The sequence below is a fragment of the Hyla sarda genome, chromosome 8 (genome assembly GCF_029499605.1).
Source record: "Hyla sarda isolate aHylSar1 chromosome 8, aHylSar1.hap1, whole genome shotgun sequence".
Taxonomy (NCBI): domain Eukaryota; kingdom Metazoa; phylum Chordata; class Amphibia; order Anura; family Hylidae; genus Hyla; species Hyla sarda.
In genome coordinates, this window is record NC_079196.1 from 10,351,480 (window position 1) to 10,368,952 (window position 17,473).

The 17,473-nt window shown below is 50.9% G+C and overlaps 1 protein-coding gene across 1 annotated transcript in view; it reads left to right on the forward strand.

The window, feature by feature from the left end:
* Positions 1 to 17,473, forward strand: part of ADCY5 (adenylate cyclase 5) — a 138,308-nt gene that overhangs the window by 97,216 nt on the left and 23,619 nt on the right. The window contains exons 13-14 of the mRNA XM_056536606.1: positions 3,751 to 3,895; positions 5,377 to 5,474. Of these exons, the coding sequence (XP_056392581.1) occupies positions 3,751 to 3,895; positions 5,377 to 5,474 (243 nt within the window). The remainder of the gene's footprint in view (positions 1 to 3,750; positions 3,896 to 5,376; positions 5,475 to 17,473) is intronic.

Genomic DNA, 17,473 nt, shown 5'->3' on the forward strand with positions numbered 1-17,473 from the left:
TGGTGTAGTAGTTGCTGTGATTCCTCAGTGCACTGGTTCATGCTGGGACTTGTAGTTCTCACTGGTGCAGTAGTTGCTGTGATTCCTCGTGCACTGGTTCATGCTGGGACTTGTAGTTCTCACTGGTGTAGTAGTTGCTTTGATTCCTCAGTGCACTGGTTCATGCTGGGACTTGTAGTTCTCACTGGTGTAGTAGTCGCTGTGATTCCTCAGTGCACTGGTTCATGCTGGGACTTGTAGTTCTCACTGGTGTAGTAGTCGCTGTGATTCCTCAGTGCACTGGTTCATGCTGGGACTTGTAGTTCTCACTGGTGTAGTAGTTGCTGTGATTCCTCAGTGCACTGGTTCATGCTGGGACTTGTAGTTCTCACTGGTGTAGTAGTTGCTGTGATTCCTCAGTACACTGGTTCATGCTGGGACTTGTAGTTCTCACTGGTGCAGTAGTTGCTGTGATTCCTCGTGCACTGGTTCATGCTGGGACTTGTAGTTCTCACTGGTGTAGTAGTTGCTGTGATTCCTCAGTGCTCTGGTTCATGCTGAGACTTGTAGTTCTCACTGGTGTAGTAGTCGCTGTGATTCCTCAGTGCACTGGTTCATGCTGGGACTTGTAGTTCTCACTGGTGTAGTAGTTGCTGTGATTCCTCAGTACACTGGTTCATGCTGGGACTTGTAGTTCTCACTGGTGCAGTAGTTGCTGTGATTCCTTGTGCACTGGTTCATGCTGGGACTTGTAGTTCTCACTGGTGTAGTAGTTGCTGTGATTCCTCAGTGCATTGGTTCATGCTGGGACTTGTAGTTCTCACTGGTGTAGTAGTTGCTGTTATTCCTCAGTGCACTGGTTCACGCTGGGACTTGTAGTTCTCACTGGTGTAGTAGTTGCTGTGATTCCTCAGTGCACTGGTTCACGCTGGGACTTGTAGTTCTCACTGGTGTAGTAGTTGCTGTGATTCCTCAGTGCACTGGTTCATGCTGGGACTTGTAGTTCTCACTGGTGTAGTAGTTGCTGTTATTCCTCAGTGCACTGGTTCATGCTGGGACTTGTAGTTCTCACTGGTGTAGTAGTTGCTGTTATTCCTCAGTGCACTGGTTCACGCTGGGACTTGTAGTTCTCACTGGTGTAGTAGTTGCTGTTATTCCTCAGTGCACTGGTTCACGCTGGGACTTGTAGTTCTCACTGGTGTAGTAGTTGCTGTTATTCCTCAGTGCACTGGTTCATGCTGAGACTTGTAGTTCTCACTGGTGTAGTAGTCGCTGTGATTCCTCAGTGCACTGGTTCATGCTGGGACTTGTAGTTCTCACTGGTGTAGTAGTTGCTGTGATTCCTCGTGCACTGGTTCATGCTGGGGCTTGTAGTTCTCACTGGTGTAGTAGTTGCTGTGATTCCTCAGTGCACTGGTTCATGCTGGGACTTGTAGTTCTCACTGGTGTAGTAGTCGCTGTGATTCCTCAGTGCACTGGTTCATGCTGGGACTTGTAGTTCTCACTGGTGTAGTAGTTGCTGTGATTCCTCAGTGCACTGGTTCATGCTGGGACTTGTAGTTCTCACTGGTGTAGTAGTTGCTGTGATTCCTCAGTGCACTGGTTCATGCTGGGACTTGTAGTTCTCACTGGTGTAGTAGTTGCTTTGATTCCTCAGTGCACTGGTTCATGCTGGGACTTGTAGTTCTCACTGGTGTAGTAGTTGCTGTGATTCCTCAGTGCACTGGTTCATGCTGGGACTTGTAGTTCTCACTGGTGTAGTAGTTGCTGTGATTCCTCAGTGCACTGGTTCATGCTGGGACTTGTAGTTCTCACTGGTGTAGTAGTTGCTGTGATTCCTCAGTGCTCTGGTTCATGCTGAGACTTGTAGTTCTCACTGGTGTAGTAGTCGCTGTGATTCCTCAGTGCACTGGTTCATGCTGGGACTTGTAGTTCTCACTGGTGTAGTAGTTGCTGTGATTCCTCAGTGCACTGGTTCATGCTGGGACTTGTAGTTCTCACTGGTGTAGTAGTTGCTGTGATTCCTCAGTGCACTGGTTCATGCTGGGACTTGTAGTTCTCACTGGTGCAGTAGTTGCTGTGATTCCTCGTGCACTGGTTCATGCTGGGACTTGTAGTTCTCACTGGTGTAGTAGTTGCTGTTATTCCTCAGTGCACTGGTTCATGCTGGGACTTGTAGTTCTCACTGGTGTAGTAGTTGCTGTGATTCCTCAGTGCACTGGTTCATGCTGAGACTTGTAGTTCTCACTGGTGTAGTAGTCGCTGTGATTCCTCAGTGCACTGGTTCATGCTGGGACTTGTAGTTCTCACTGGTGTAGTAGTTGCTGTGATTCCTCAGTGCACTGGTTCATGCTGGGACTTGTAGTTCTCACTGGTGTAGTAGTCGCTGTGATTCCTCAGTGCACTGGTTCATGCTGGGACTTGTAGTTCTCACTGGTGCAGTAGTTGCTGTGATTCCTCACTCCCTCCTCTCTGGTAAAACAAACAGGGATAAATGTCTTTTTCTCGGGCCCCGCACATTCAGCTTTTCTCACGGGTAAAACGTCTCCAGCTCGTCCCATCTCTGATGAAATGACCTTCTCTGTCCTCCGGGAACAGGAAATATAAGACACATGGGTAGCGCACATATTAACCCCTTCCTGGGCCAGAGCAGTGGATGGGCCCCAGGATCCTGACGTGTGAGAGTCCATGATAGGACACGGGGCCAAGACTACGATATACACTGTGGGGATGGGAATCCAGTGACCTGTAGAGTAGGATTTAGAACAGTGTTTCCCAACCAGGGTGCCTCCAGCTGTTGCAAAACTACAACTCCCAGCATGCCCTGATACAGCCTGTGGCTCAAGCAGCTGCCCCCCAACGAAAACTACAACTCCCAGCATGTTGGACTATATAGTAGTATATAGTATAGGTCAGTGTTTTCCAACCAGGGGTGCCTCCAGCTGTTGCAAAACTTAAACTCCCAGTACATAGTATATAGTATAGGTCGGTGTTTACCAACCAGGGGTGCCTCCAGCTGTTGAAAAACTACTACTCCCAGCATGTTGGACTATATAGTAGTATATAGTATAGGTCAGTGTTTACCAACCAAGGGTGCCTCCAGCTGTTGCAAAACTACAACTCCCAGCATGTTGGACTATATAGTAGTATAAAGTATAGGTCAGTGTTTTCCAACCAGGGGTGCCACCAGCTGTTGAAAAACTACAACTCCCAGCATGTTGGACCATATAGTAGTGTATAGTATAGGTCAGTGTTTCCAACCAGGGGTGCCTCCAGCTGTTGCAAAACTACAACTCCCAGCATGCCCGGACAGCCAACGGCTGTCCGAGCATGCTGGGAGTTGTAGTTTTGCAACAGCTGGAGGCACCCTGGTTGAAAAACTCTGATCTAGAATTACGTCTCTTTAGTACTTTCTTGGGGCCGATGCACAAGGAGGGTATAGGGGCCCTAGCCATGGCTGGTGATGGGCCCCTGTATAGTACGTCTACATTTAAAGGGGCCGTTTCCTCTTCCTAATAACCATGGCTTCTCTTGTGGAGTAACACAGGATCAGACTACACGGGGCTCGTCTGTAGTCTGTAACCATGGAGACACATAGTTGTGCACAGGAGCTTTGGACACAATACAAAATTGCAATTTTCTTTTCTTATGTCAGTAAAACTCTCCCCCCCCCCCTCTCCCCCCCTGTACGGACAGGGGACCCCCCATAACTTTGGTGCCTACTACTAAATGACACTGTTAACCCTTCATTCCCCATGTCTGGTCTCTCAGGAACATTCAGGAGAACATGAACCCTGAGGATGAAGTGGACGAGTTTTTGGGACGCGCCATCGATGCCCGGAGCATTGACCGCCTGCGCTCAGAACACGTCCGCAAAATTCTGCTCACTTTCCGTGAACCCGACCTGGAGAAGAAGGTAAACATGGCGTCCGGCGGTGTGCAATGTCTGCCTATGTCACATGACGTATCCGGACGATATCATTGCACCAATTGGCGCCCCGAGAAGATTTTTGATACCTTCGCGACCCATGACGGACCCGTGGTGCCGCTCAGGGTGTATAGAGCTGACTCCTGACCTGACCCCGCTCCATACCTAGGGTCACCACCTTTCTTGCAAAAAAAAAAAAAAAATAAATAAATAAATACCAGCCATACTGATTTGCATAATTAATTATATATGCGTGACATCACAGGGGAAATTTTGTCCTATTCTGACCCCTATAACTTTTTTATTTTTCCTTATATGGGGCCTGTATAAGGGTCATTTTTTGCGCCCGCGATCTGTAGTTTTGAACAGGACCATTTTTGTTTTGATGGGACTTTTTGATCACTTTTTTTTTTAATTAAATTCAGGAGCTGCAGTTAGTTACTAACTACAACTCCCAGCCTGCCCTGATACAGCCTGTGGCTCAAGCAGCTGCCCCAAACAAAAACTACAACTCCCAGCATGTTGGACTATATAGTAGTATATAGTATAGGTCAATGTTTTCCACCCAGGGGTGCCTCCAGCTGTTGCAAAACTACAACTCCCAGCATGTTGGACTTTATAGTAGCATATAGTATAGGTCAGTGTTTCCCAACCAGGGGTGCCTCCAGCTGTTGCAAAACTACAACTCCCAGCATGCCCGGACAGCCGTTGGCTGTCCGGGCATGCTGGAAGTTGTAGTTTTGCAACAGCTGGAGGCGCTGTGTTTGGGAAACACTGCTATAGGTTATGGTGCAACATTCCGGGAGTTGGAGGATTGGTTGGATAAATACTGACCATTGCATAGCTGGTATTTTTTATATAAAAATACCAACAGGGTGACCAAAATACCAGTCAGTAGGCAACCCTACTGGTGACCCCCAGCTCATTTCAGTAGCCGGGGGATGCCACTAATAGCCGGCATAAAGCGATCGCCACAGCCGTCTATTAACCCTTTAGGTTGCAGCTGTCAAAGCTGACAGCTGCGTCTAAAGGGTGATTAAAACCATCCCTGGTGGTCCAGTGAGGTGGATACCCCCTGCCCCCCCCCCCGCAGCACGGTCGCGTGTGGGACAATCCACTGTAGAGGTAGACGGTGGACTTACCTCTCCTTATGTCCCGGTCCATGGCTCTGCATTTCATAGCGTCTGGCTGCACCTGGCTCTACCAAGTGATCGCAGATCACACAGATCAATGCTGTCCTATGGAACTGCATAGATCTGTATGAGGAATCTACTGATTCCTCCTAATAGTCCCCTAAGGGACAATAAAGCGTTTCACTCCTAGAATCCTAAAGGTGTGAACATGGCCTATAGCTGTGCAGGGGATTCGTGGCTTTGTGTCAGGACAGCGGACATGACTGGGTACGGCGGGGTCCTGTGATTTGGGATTGAGTTGAAGTAACGTTCGGATCTCTTTCTTTCTTTTTGCAGTACTCCAAGCAGGTGGACGATCGGTTCGGAGCGTACGTGGCGTGCGCGTTTATCGTCTTCCTCTTCGTTTGTTTCGTGCAGATCATCATTGTTCCTCAGTGAGTAGATTCTTCTCTCCAGACAATATTAAAGGGGGATTCGGGATTCAGCAAATGACGTTTATACATTGTTAGATGAAGTTGTACAGTTCAACGTTTTCAAGATCTCTGCTTGCTGGCACTGAATGGAAACATGGTTTAGGTTCAGCGGATACAAATGTATACTGGTCATGTGATGAAAACTAGGTGAGAGGGTGATAGAGCACCTGTATGTACATCATTATTTCTCCATCACCCAGCCTCTAGCATTGAGTCTCCACTACCCAGCCTCCATCACCCTGTCTCCATCTCCTGGCCTCCATCACCCTGTCTCCCTCTCCTGGCCTTCATCACCCTGTCTCCCTCTCCTGGCCTTCATCACCCTGTCTTCGTCTCCTGGCCTCTATCACCCTGTCTCCATCTCCTGGCCTCCATAGCCCTGTCTCCATCTCCTGGCCTCCATAGCCCTGTCTCCATCTCCTGGCCTCCATAGCCCTGTCTCCATCTCCTGGCCTCCATAGCCCTGTTTCCATCTCCTGCCCTCTATCACCCTGTCACTATCATCTTGCCTCTATCTCCCAGCCTTTCTCACCATGTCTACATGTCCCATTCCCAGCTGCCCGGTCTCCATCACTTTAGAAGACACACCTCTGGTAACGGTAATGAGCGTGTCCATTGCATGACCAAATCAGTTTTTTATACACTATAAATGAACAATGAAGGCTCTTATTCAATGACAGCAAGCAGTAATATTGAAAGCCACGAAACAATGACATAAATTATATTTTGAAAAATGTATAGCTGTTTATTTTGTTAATAAAAAAAGTGGATATCTCCGGGTGCACCAGGGGACCATAGTGTGAGGGGCTGGTGATCTCTAGTGATGTCTCAGGATTCACCAGGGGACCATAGTGTGAGAGGCTGTGATCTCTAGTGATGTCTCAGGATTCACCAGGAGACCATAGTGTGAGGGGCTGTGATCTCTAGTGATGTCTCAGGATTCACCAGGAGACCATAGTGTGAGGGGCTGTGATCTCTAGTGATGTCTCAGGGTTCACCAGGAGACCATAGTGTGAGGGGCTGTGATCTCTAGTGATGTCTCAGGATTCACCAGGAGACCATAGTGTGAGGGGCTGTGATCTCTAGTGATATCTCCGGGTGCACCAGGAGACCATAGTGTGAGGGGCTGTGATCTCTAGTGATGTCTCAGTATTCACCAGGAGACCATAGTGTGAGGGGCTGTGATCTCTAGTGATGTCTCAGGATTCACCAGGGGACCATAGTGTGAGGGGCTGTGATCTCTAGTGATGTCTCAGGGTTCACCAGGAGACCATAGTGTGAGGGGCTGTGATCTCTAGTGATGTCTCAGGATTCACCAGGAGACCATAGTGTGAGGGGCTGTGATCTCTAGTGATGTCTCAGGATTCACCAGGGGACCATAGTGTGAGGGGCTGTGATCTCTAGTGATGTCTCACGATTCACCAGGAGACCATAGTGTGAGGGGCTGTGATCTCTAGTGATGTCTCAGGATTCACCAGGGGACCATAGTGTGAGGGGCTGTGATCTCTAGTGATGTCACAGGGTTCACCAGGAGACCATAGTGTGAGGGGCTGGTGATCTCTAGTGATGTCTCAGGATTCACTAGGGGACCATAGTGTGAGGGGCTGTGATCTCTAGTGATGTCTCAGGATTCACCAGGAGACCATAGTGTGAGGGGCTGTGATCTCTAGTGATGTCTCAGGATTCACCAGGGGACCATAGTGTGAGGGGCTGTGATCTCTAGTGATGTCTCAGGATTCACCAGGAGACCATAGTGTGAGGGGCTGTGATCTCTAGTGATGTCTCAGGATTCACCAGGGGACCATAGTGTGAGGGGCTGGTGATCTCTAGTGATGTCTCAGGATTCACCAGGGGACCATAGTGTGAGGGGCTGTGATCTCTAGTGATGTCTCAGGGTTCACCAGGGGACCATAGTGTGAGGGGCTGTGATCTCTAGTGATGTCTCAGGATTCACCAGGAGACCATAGTGTGAGGGGCTGTGATCTCTAGTGATGTCTCAGGATTCACCAGGGGACCATAGTGTGAGGGGCTGTGATCTCTAGTGATGTCTCAGGATTCACCAGGGGACCATAGTGTGAGGGGCTGTGATCTCTAGTGATGTCTCAGGATTCACCAGGGGACCATAGTGTGAGGGGCTGTGATCTCTAGTGATGTCTCAGGATTCACCAGGGGACCATAGTGTGAGGGGCTGTGATCTCTAGTGATGTCTCAGGATTCACCAGGAGACCATAGTGTGAGGGGCTGTGATCTCTAGTGATGTCTCAGGGTTCACCAGGAGACCATAGTGTGAGGGGCTGGTGATCTCTAGTGATGTCTCAGGATTCACCAGGGGACCATAGTGTGAGGGGCTGGTGATCTCTAGTGATGTCTCAGGATTCACCAGGAGACCATAGTGTGAGGGGCTGTGATCTCTAGTGATGTCTCAGGGTTCACCAGGAGACCATAGTGTGAGGGGCTGTGATCTCTAGTGATGTCTCAGGATTCACCAGGAGACCATAGTGTGAGGGGCTGTGATCTCTAGTGATATCTCCGGGTGCACCAGGAGACCATAGTGTGAGGGGCTGTGATCTCTAGTGATGTCTCAGTATTCACCAGGAGACCATAGTGTGAGGGGCTGTGATCTCCAGTGATGTCACAGGATTCACCAGGGGACCATAGTGTGAGGGGCTGTGATCTCTAGTGATGTCTCAGGGTTCACCAGGAGACCATAGTGTGAGGGGCTGTGATCTCTAGTGATGTCTCAGGATTCACCAGGAGACCATAGTGTGAGGGGCTGTGATCTCTAGTGATGTCTCAGGGTTCACCAGGAGACCATAGTGTGAGGGGCTGTGATCTCTAGTGATGTCTCAGGATTCACCAGGGGACCATAGTGTGAGGGGCTGTGATCTCTAGTGATGTCTCAGGATTCACCAGGGGACCATAGTGTGAGGGGCTGTGATCTCTAGTGATGTCTCAGGATTCACCAGGAGACCATAGTGTGAGGGGCTGTGATCTCTAGTGATGTCTCAGGATTCACCAGGAGACCATAGTGTGAGGGGCTGGTGATCTCTAGTGATGTCTCAGGATTCACTAGGGGACCATAGTGTGAGGGGCTGTGATCTCTAGTGATGTCTCAGGATTCACCAGGGGACCATAGTGTGAGGGGCTGTGATCTCTAGTGATGTCTCAGGATTCACCAGGGGTTCATAGTGTGAGGGGCTGTGATCTCTAGTGATGTCTCAGGATTCACCAGGAGACCATAGTGTGAGGGGCTGTGATCTCTAGTGATGTCTCAGGATTCACCAGGAGACCATAGTGTGAGGGGCTGTGATCTCTAGTGATGTCTCAAGATTCACCAGGGGACCATAGTGTGAGGGGCTGTGATCTCTAGTGGTGTCTCGGAGTTCACCAGGAGACCATAGTGTGAGGGGCTGTGATCTCTAGTGATGTCTCAGGATTCACCAGGGGACCATAGTGTGAGGGGCTGGTGATCTCTAGTGATGTCTCAGGATTCACCAGGGGACCATAGTGTGAGGGGCTGTGATCTCTAGTGATGTCTCAGGGTTCACCAGGGGACCATAGTGTGAGGGGCTGTGATCTCTAGTGATGTCTCAGGATTCACCAGGAGACCATAGTGTGAGGGGCTGTGATCTCTAGTGATGTCTCAGGATTCACCAGGGGACCATAGTGTGAGGGGCTGTGATCTCTAGTGATGTCTCAGGATTCACCAGGGGACCATAGTGTGAGGGGCTGTGATCTCTAGTGATGTCTCAGGATTCACCAGGGGACCATAGTGTGAGGGGCTGTGATCTCTAGTGATGTCTCAGGATTCACCAGGGGACCATAGTGTGAGGGGCTGTGATCTCTAGTGATGTCTCAGGATTCACCAGGGGACTATAGTGTGAGGGGCTGTGATCTCTAGTTATGTCTCGGGATTCACCAGGGGACCATAGTGTGAGGGGCTGTGATCTCTAGTTATGTCTCGGGATTCACCAGGGGACCATAGTGTGAGGGGCTGTGATCTCTAGTGATGTCTCAGGATTCACCAGGGGACCATAGTGTGAGGGGCTGTGATCTCTAGTGATGTCTCAGGATTCACCAGGGGACCATAGTGTGAGGGGTTGGTGATCTCTAGTGATGTCTCAGGATTCACCAGGGGACCATAGTGTGAGGGGCTGTGATCTCTAGTGATGTCTCAGGATTCACCAGGGAACCATAGTGTGAGGGGCTGTGATCTCTAGTGATGTCTCGGAGTTCACCAGGGGACCATAGTGTGAGGGGCTGTGATCTCTAGTGATGTCTCAGGGTTCACCAGGGGACCATAGTGTGAGGGGCTGTGATCTCTAGTGATGTCTCGGAGTTCACCAGGAGACCATAGTGTGAGGGGCTGTGATCTCTAGTGATGTCTCAGGATTCACCAGGGAACCATAGTGTGAGGGGCTGTGATCTCTAGTGATGTCTCAGGGTTCATCAGGGGACCATAGTGTGAGGGGCTGGTGATCTCTAGTGATGTCTCAGGGTTCACCAGGAGACCATAGTGTGAAGGGCTGTGATCTCTAGTGATGTCTCAGGATTCACCAGGGGACCATAGTGTGAGGGGCTGTGATCTCTAGTGATGTCTCGGAGTTCACCAGGGGACCATAGTGTGAAGGGGTGTGATCTCTAGTGATGTCTCGGGATTCACCAGGGGACCATAGTGTGAGGGGTTGGTGATCTCTAGTGATGTCTCAGGATTCACCAGGGGACCATAGTGTGAGGGGCTGTGATCTCTAGTGATGTCTCAGGATTCACCAGGGAACCATAGTGTGAGGGGCTGTGATCTCTAGTGATGTCTCGGAGTTCACCAGGGGACCATAGTGTGAGGGGCTGTGATCTCTAGTGATGTCTCAGGGTTCACCAGGGGACCATAGTGTGAGGGGCTGTGATCTCTAGTGATGTCTCGGAGTTCACCAGGAGACCATAGTGTGAGGGGCTGTGATCTCTAGTGATGTCTCAGGATTCACCAGGGAACCATAGTGTGAGGGGCTGTGATCTCTAGTGATGTCTCAGGGTTCATCAGGGGACCATAGTGTGAGGGGCTGGTGATCTCTAGTGATGTCTCAGGGTTCACCAGGAGACCATAGTGTGAAGGGCTGTGATCTCTAGTGATGTCTCAGGATTCACCAGGGGACCATAGTGTGAGGGGCTGTGATCTCTAGTGATGTCTCGGAGTTCACCAGGGGACCATAGTGTGAAGGGGTGTGATCTCTAGTGATGTCTCGGGATTCACCAGGTGACCATAGTGTGAGGGGCTGTGATCTCTAGTGATGTCTCAGGATTCACCAGGAGACCATAGTGTGAGGGGCTGTGATCTCTAGTGATGTCTCAGGATTCACCAGGTGACCATAGTGTGAGGGGCTGTGATCTCTAGTGATGTCTCGGGATTCATCAGGAGACCATAGTGTGAGGGGCTGTGATCTCTAGTGATGTCTCAGGATTCACCAGGAGACCATAGTGTGAGGGGCTGTGATCTCTAGTGATGTCTCAGGATTCACCAGGGGACCATAGTGTGAGGGGCTGGTGATCTCTAGTGATGTCTCAGGATTCACCAGGGGTTCATAGTGTGAGGGGCTGTGATCTCTAGTGATGTCTCAGGATTCACCAGGGGACCATAGTGTGAGGGGCTGTGATCTCTAGTGATGTCTCAGGATTCACCAGGAGACCATAGTGTGAGGGGCTGGTGATCTCTAGTGATGTCTCAGGATTCACCAGGGGTTCATAGTGTGAGGGGCTGTGATCTCTAGTGATGTCTCAGGATTCACCAGGAGACCATAGTGTGAGGGGCTGTGATCTCTAGTGATGTCTCAGGGTTCACCAGGAGACCATAGTGTGAGGGGCTGTGATCTCTAGTGATGTCTCAGGATTCACCAGGAGACCATAGTGTGAGGGGCTGTGATCCCTAGTGATGTCTCAGGATTCACCAGGGGACCATAGTGTGAGGGGCTGTGATCTCTAGTGATGTCTCAGGATTCACCAGGAGACCATAGTGTGAGGGGCTGTGATCTCTAGTGATGTCTCAGGATTCACCAGGGGACCATAGTGTGAGGGGCTGTGATCTCTAGTGATGTCTCAGGATTCACCAGGGGACCATAGTGTGAGGGGCTGTGATCTCTAGTGATGTCTCAGGATTCACCAGGGACCATAGTGTGAGGGGTTGGTGATCTCTAGTGATGTCTCAGGATTCACCAGGGGACCATAGTGTGAGGGGTTGGTGATCTCTAGTGATGTCTCAGGATTCACCAGGAGACCATAGTGTGAGGGGCTGTGATCTCTAGTGATGTCTCAGGATTCACCAGGGAACCATAGTGTGAGGGGCTGGTGATCTCTAGTGATGTCTCAGGGTTCACCAGGAGACCATAGTGTGAAGGGCTGTGATCTCTAGTGATGTCTCAGGATTCACCAGGGGACCATAGTGTGAGGGGCTGTGATCTCTAGTGATGTCTCGGAGTTCACCAGGGGACCATAGTGTGAAGGGGTGTGATCTCTAGTGATGTCTCGGGACTCACCAGGTGACCATAGTGTGAGGGGCTGTGATCTCTAGTGATGTCTCAGGATTCACCAGGAGACCATAGTGTGAGGGGCTGTGATCTCTAGTGATGTCTCAGGATTCACCAGGGGACCATAGTGTGAGGGGCTGTGATCTCTAGTGATGTCTCAGGATTCACCAGGGAACCATAGTGTGAGGGGCTGTGATCTCTAGTGATGTCTCAGGGTTCACCAAGGGTTCATAGTGTGAGGGGCTGTGATCTCTAGTGATGTCTCAGGGTTCACCAGGGGTTCATAGTGTGAGGGGCTGTGATCTCTAGTGATGTCTCAGGATTCACCAGGGGACCATAGTGTGAGGGGCTGCGATCTCTAGTGATGTCTCAGGATTCACCAGGGGTTCATAGTGTGAGGGGCTGTGATCTCTAGTGATGTCTCAGGATTCACCAGGGAACCATAGTGTGAGGGGCTGTGATCTCTAGTGATGTCTCAGGGTTCACCAGGGGTTCATAGTGTGAGGGGCTGTGATCTCTAGTGATGTCTCAGGGTTCACCAGGGGTTCATAGTGTTAGGGGCTGTGATCTCTAGTGATGTCTCAGGATTCACCAGGGGACCATAGTGTGAGGGGTTGGTGATCTCTAGTGATGTCTCAGGATTCACCAGGGGACCATAGTGTGAGGGGCTGTGATCTCTAGTGATGTCTCAGGGTGCACTAGGGGACCATAGTGTGAGGGGCTGTGATCTCTAGTGATGTCTCAGGGTGCACTAGGGGACCATAGTGTGAGGGGCTGTGATCTCTAGTGATGTCTCAGGATTCACCAGGGGACCATAGTGTGAGGGGCTGTGATCTCTAGTGATGTTTCGGAGTTCACCAGGAGACCATAGTGTGAGGGGCTGTGATCTCTAGTGATTTCTCGGGGTTCACCAGGGGACCATAGTGTGAGGGGCTGGTGATCTCTAGTGATGTCTCAGGATTCACCAGGGGACCATAGTGTGAGGGGCTGTGATCTCTAGTGATGTTTCGGAGTTCACCAGGAGACCATAGTGTGAGGGGCTGGTGATCTCTAGTGATGTCTCAGGATTCACCAGGAGACCATAGTGTGAGGGGCTGTGATCTCTAGTGATGTCTCAGGATTCACCAGGAGACCATAGTGTGAGGGGCTGTGATCTCTAGTGATGTCTCAAGGTTCACCAGGAGACCATAGTGTGAGGGGCTGTGATCTCTAGTGATGTCTCAGGATTCACCAGGGGACCATAGTGTGAGGGGCTGTGATCTCTAGTGATGTCTCGGGATTCACCAGGAGACCATAGTGTGAGGGGCTGGTGATCTCTAGTGATGTCTCAGGGTGCACTAGGGGACCATAGTGTGAGGGGCTGTGATCTCTAGTGATGTCTCAGGATTGACCAGGGGACCATAGTGTGAGGGGCTGTGATCTCTAGTGATGTTTCGGAGTTCACCAGGAGACCATAGTGTGAGGGGCTGTGATCTCTAGTGATGTCTCCGGGTTCACCAGGAGACCATAGTGTGAGGGGCTGGTGATCTCTAGTGATATCTCAGGATTCACCAGGAGACCATAGTGTGAGGGGCTGTGATCTCTAGTGATGTCTCAAGGTTCACCAGGAGACCATAGTGTGAGGGGCTGTGATCTCTAGTGATGTCTCAGGATTCACCAGGGGACCATAGTGTGAGGGGCTGTGATCTCTAGTGATGTCTCAGGATTCACCAGGGGACCATAGTGTGAGGGGCTGTGATCTCTAGTGATGTCTCAGGATTCACCAGGGGACCATAGTGTGAGGGGCTGTGATCTCTAGTGATGTCTCAGGATTCACCAGGGGACCATAGTGTGAGGGGCTGTGATCTCTAGTGATGTCTCAGGATTCACCAGGGACCATAGTGTGAGGGGTTGGTGATCTCTAGTGATGTCTCAGGATTCACCAGTGGACCATAGTGTGAGGGGCTGTGATCTCTAGTGATGTCTCAGGGTTCACCAGGAGACCATAGTGTGAGGGGCTGTGATCTCTAGTGATGTCTCAGGGTTCACCAGGGGACCATAGTGTGAGGGGCTGTGATCTCTAGAGATGTCTCAGGATTCACCAGGGGACCATAGTGTGAGGGGCTGTGATCTCTAGTGATGTCTCAGGATTCACCAGGAGACCATAGTGTGAGGGGCTGTGATCTCTAGTGATGTCTCATGATTCACCAGGGGTTCATAGTGTGAGGGGCTGTGATCTCTAGTGATGTCTCAGGATTCACCAGGGGACCATAGTGTGAGGGGCTGTGATCTCTAGTGATGTCTCAGGATTCACCAGGAGACCATAGTGTGAGGGGCTGTGATCTCTAGAGATGTCTCAGGATTCACCAGGGGACCATAGTGTGAGGGGCTGTGATCTCTAGTGATGTCTCAGGATTCACCAGGAGACCATAGTGTGAGGGGCTGTGATCTCTAGTGATGTCTCAGGGTTCACCAGGGGACCATAGTGTGAGGGGCTGTGATCTCTAGAGATGTCTCAGGATTCACCAGGGGACCATAGTGTGAGGGGCTGTGATCTCTAGTGATGTCTCAGGATTCACCAGGAGACCATAGTGTGAGGGGCTGTGATCTCTAGTGGTGTCTCAGGATTCACCAGGAGACCATAGTGTGAGGGGCTGTGATCTCTAGTGGTGTCTCAGGATTCACCAGGAGACCATAGTGTGAGGGGCTGTGATCTCCAGTGATGTCACAGGGTTCACCAGGGGACCATAGTGTGAGGGGCTGTGATCTCTAGTGATGTCTCGGGATTCACCAGGGGACCATAGTGTGAGGGGCTGTGATCTCTAGTGATGTCTCAGGATTCACCAGGGGACCATAGTGTGAGGGGCTGTGATCTCTAGTGATGTCTCAGGATTCACCAGGAGACCATAGTGTGAGGGGCTGTGATCTCTAGTGATGTCTCATGATTCACCAGGGGTTCATAGTGTGAGGGGCTGTGATCTCTAGTGATGTCTCAGGATTCACCAGGGGACCATAGTGTGAGGGGCTGTGATCTCTAGTGATGTCTCAGGATTCACCAGGGGACCATAGTGTGAGGGGCTGGTGATCTCTAGTGATGTCTCAGGATTCACCAGGAGACCATAGTGTGAGGGGCTGTGATCTCTAGTGATGTCTCAGGGTTCATCAGGAGACCATAGTGTGAGGGGCTGTGATCTCTAGTGATGTCTCAGGATTCACCAGGGGACCATAGTGTGAGGGGTTGGTGATCTCTAGTGATGTCTCAGGATTCACCAGGGGACCATAGTGTGAGGGGCTGTGATCTCTAGAGATGTCTCAGGATTCACCAGGAGACCATAGTGTGAGGGGCTGTGATCTCTAGTGATGTCTCAGGATTCACCAGGGGACCATAGTGTGAGGGGCTGTGATCTCTAGTGATGTCTCAGGATTCACCAGGGGTTCATAGTGTGAGGGGCTGTGATCTCTAGTGATGTCTCAGGATTCACCAGGGGACCATAGTGTGAGGGGTTGGTGATCTCTAGTGATGTCTCAGGATTCACCAGGGGACCATAGTGTGAGGGGTTGGTGATCTCTAGTGATGTCTCAGGATTCACCAGGGGACCATAGTGTGAGGGGCTGTGATCTCTAGTGATGTCTCAGGATTCACCAGGAGACCATAGTGTGAGGGGCTGTGATCTCTAGTGGTGTCTCAGGATTCACCAGGAGACCATAGTGTGAGGGGCTGTGATCTCTAGTGGTGTCTCAGGATTCACCAGGAGACCATAGTGTGAGGGGCTGTGATCTCCAGTGATGTCACAGGGTTCACCAGGGGACCATAGTGTGAGGGGCTGTGATCTCTAGTGATGTCTCGGGATTCACCAGGGGACCATAGTGTGAGGGGCTGTGATCTCTAGTGATGTCTCAGGATTCACCAGGGGACCATAGTGTGAGGGGCTGTGATCTCTAGTGATGTCTCAGGATTCACCAGGAGACCATAGTGTGAGGGGCTGTGATCTCTAGTGATGTCTCATGATTCACCAGGGGTTCATAGTGTGAGGGGCTGTGATCTCTAGTGATGTCTCAGGATTCACCAGGGGACCATAGTGTGAGGGGCTGTGATCTCTAGTGATGTCTCAGGGTTCATCAGGAGACCATAGTGTGAGGGGCTGTGATCTCTAGTGATGTCTCAGGATTCACCAGGGGACCATAGTGTGAGGGGTTGGTGATCTCTAGTGATGTCTCAGGATTCACCAGGGGACCATAGTGTGAGGGGCTGTGATCTCTAGAGATGTCTCAGGATTCACCAGGAGACCATAGTGTGAGGGGCTGTGATCTCTAGTGATGTCTCAGGATTCACCAGGGGACCATAGTGTGAGGGGCTGTGATCTCTAGTGATGTCTCAGGATTCACCAGGGGACCATAGTGTGAGGGGTTGGTGATCTCTAGTGATGTCTCAGGATTCACCAGGGGACCATAGTGTGAGGGGTTGGTGATCTCTAGTGATGTCTCAGGATTCACCAGGGGACCATAGTGTGAGGGGCTGTGATCTCTAGTGATGTCTCAGGATTCACCAGGGGACCATAGTGTGAGGGGTTGGTGATCTCTAGTGATGTCTCAGGATTCACCAGGGGACCATAGTGTGAGGGGCTGTGATCTCTAGTGATGTCTCAGGATTCACCAGGAGACCATAGTGTGAGGGGCTGTGATCTCTAGTGATGTCTCAGGATTCACCAGGGGACCATAGTGTGAGGGGCTGTGATCTCTAGTGATGTCTCAGGATTCACCAGGAGACCATAGTGTGAGGGGCTGTGATCTCTAGAGATGTCTCAGGATTCACCAGGGGACCATAGTGTGAGGGGCTGTGATCTCTAGTGATGTCTCAGGATTCACCAGGAGACCATAGTGTGAGGGGCTGTGATCTCTAGTGATGTCTCAAGGTTCACCAGGAGACCATAGTGTGAGGGGCTGTGATCTCTAGTTATGTCTCAGGATTCACCAGGAGACCATAGTGTGAGGGGCTGTGATCTCTAGTGATGTCTCAGGATTCACCAGGGACCATAGTGTGAGGGGCTGTGATCTCTAGAGATGTCTCGGGATTCACCAGGGGACCATAGTGTGAGGGGCTGTGATCTCTAGTGATGTCTCAGGATTCACCAGGGGACCATAGTGTGAGGGGCTGTGATCTCTAGTGGTGTCTCAGGATTCACCAGGAGACCATAGTGTGAGGGGCTGTGATCTCTAGTGATGTCTCAGGATTCACCAGGGGACCATAGTGTGAGGGGCTGTGATCTCTAGTGATGTCTCAGGATTCACCAGGAGACCATAGTGTGAGGGGCTGTGATCTCTAGTGATGTCTCAGGATTCACCAGGGGACCATAGTGTGAGGGGCTGTGATCTCTAGTGATGTCTCAGGGTTCACCAGGAGACCATAGTGTGAGGGGCTGTGATCTCTAGTGGTGTCTCGGGATTCACCAGGGGACCATAGTGTGA